Consider the following 2,073-nt stretch of genomic DNA (forward strand, 5'->3'; position numbering starts at 1 on the left):
CAGCATTTCAGACAAATGGTTGTCCAATCCCTTCTTAAAAACTTCCAGAAAAGTTAGCAATGTATATGGAGGCTCCTCAGACCTTTAGGAATTGGAATTGGAATCTCGGGGCTCCGATCTTCGCTTTCTCTTCTTTTTTCAAAAACCTGAGCCTCTCTTGGTTACTCCTGTTCCCCCAACATGGTTCTTCGCCTCCTGGCCTTTCCAGGTGAGTCAAGAAATTCTGGAGCTGCTGAACACGACAACGGCCAAGGAGCAGTCCATCGTGGAAAAGTTCCGCTCGCGAGGGCGGGCACAGGTTCAGGAGTTCTGCGACTACGGAACCAAGGAGGAGTGCATGAAGGCCAGCGATGCTGAGCGCCCCTGTCGTAAACTGCACTTCCGGTGAGTTAGGGGGGGTGGGGGGTGGGGGGTGGGGAGGGGGTTGGAGTGTCGGGAGGCAGCTCGAGGTCTATTAATTTCTGCCTGAATTGTGGAGCAGGGAAGTGGAGCTCTCCAGGAAGACGAGGGGTAGTTTGTGCTGAATTTCGTAGAGCAGCCACACTAAAGTCATGGCTATGCGCCATGCATCTTCGTTTGCAGAGATCCCTTGGCAGTGAGGGACTCTGCCTTTGTACTTGCAGGAAAAAAATTCTCCCTAGGATTCTTTAGCTCAGGAGTAGGCAACCTTGGCTCTTTTATGACTGGTGGACTTCAACTCCCAGAATTCCTGAGCCAGCCACGCTGAGGGGAAAGGGAGAGGTTTCCAAGCTGAGCCATGCTGGCTCAGGAATTCTGGGAGTTGAAGTCCACCAGTCATAAAAGAGCCAAGGTTGCCTACCCCTGCGAGCTGCTAGTATTTCTCCCTGGCTTCATTGTTCCACCCAAACTGCCTCCCTGGTTACATGATGTGGTGCTGTATCCGATCATTCATTCATTCATACATATATACACTCATTCATTCATTCACTCAATAATAATAATAATAATAATAATAATAATAATAATAATAATAATAATAATAATAATAATAATAAAGTTGGAAGGGACCTTGGAGGTCATCTAGTCCAATCCCCTGCTCAGGCAGGAAACCCTATACCATTTCAGACAAATGGCTGTCCAGTTTCTTCTTAAAAACTTCCAGTGTTGGCGCATTCACCGCTTCTGGAGGCAGGTTGTCCCGCTGATTAATTGTTCTAACTGTCAGGAAGTTTCTTCTTAGTTCTATGTTGCTTCTCTCCTTGATTATTTATTTATTTATTTATTATTTAAATTTATATACCGCCCTATCTCCCTTACGGGACTCAGGGCGGTGAACAGGCAATAATAAAAATCACAATAAATATTGAATAAAAAGCCTGCTCTAAAATACCCCATTTAAAACCCCTTGCAAAGCCCAATCAAAACTACGCCAGGCCGGCCGCATGGAATAGATGGGTATTCAAGGCTCGGAGGAAGAGGCGCAGGTCCGTAGTTGTACGTAGGTCGGGGGGTAGGTCATTCCAGAGGGCAGGAGCTGCCACAGAGAAGGCTCTCCCCCTGGGGGTCGCCAGCCGGCATTGACTGGCCGACGGCACCCTAAGGAGGCCCTCTCTGTGGGAGCGGACTGGTCGAAGGGAGGTGTTTGGTAGGAGACGGTCTTGCAAATACCTAGGTCCATTGCCATGGAGCGCTTTAAAAGTTGTTACTAACACCTTGAAGCGCACCTGGAAGGCCACCGGCAGCCAGTGCAGCTCGCGCAGGAGAGGTGTTACATGGGAGTATCTAGAGGCCCCCAAAATCCCCCGCACGGCCGCATTCTGAACTAGCTGGAGCCTCCAGGTGCACCTCAAGGGGAGCCCCATGTAGAGAGCGTTGCAATAGTCCACCCATTGCTTCTTGTCCTGCCTTCAGGTGCTTTGGAGAATAGCTTGACTCCCTCTTCTTTGTGGCAGCCCCTGAGATATTGGAACACTGCTATCATGTCCCCCCTCGTCCTTCTCTTCATTAAACTAGACATACCCAATTCCAGCAACCTTTCCTTATATGCTTTAGCCTCCAGTCCCCTAATCATCTTTGTTGCTCTTCTCTGTACTCTTTCTAGAGTCTCAACAT

The 2,073-nt window shown here is 48.9% G+C and overlaps 1 protein-coding gene across 1 annotated transcript in view; it reads left to right on the forward strand.

The window, feature by feature from the left end:
- Positions 1 to 208: 208 nt before the first annotated feature.
- Positions 209 to 2,073, forward strand: part of METTL3 (methyltransferase like 3) — a gene marked incomplete at its 5' end in the record, with an annotated part of 15,363 nt that continues 13,498 nt past the window's right edge. The window contains one exon of the mRNA XM_015814966.1: positions 209 to 384. Coding sequence (XP_015670452.1) covers positions 209 to 384 — 176 coding nt within the window. The remainder of the gene's footprint in view (positions 385 to 2,073) is intronic.

This window comes from Protobothrops mucrosquamatus, unplaced genomic scaffold (genome assembly GCF_001527695.2).
Source record: "Protobothrops mucrosquamatus isolate PMUCROS unplaced genomic scaffold, P.Mucros_1.0 scaffold_98, whole genome shotgun sequence".
Taxonomy (NCBI): Eukaryota; Metazoa; Chordata; class Lepidosauria; order Squamata; family Viperidae; genus Protobothrops; species Protobothrops mucrosquamatus.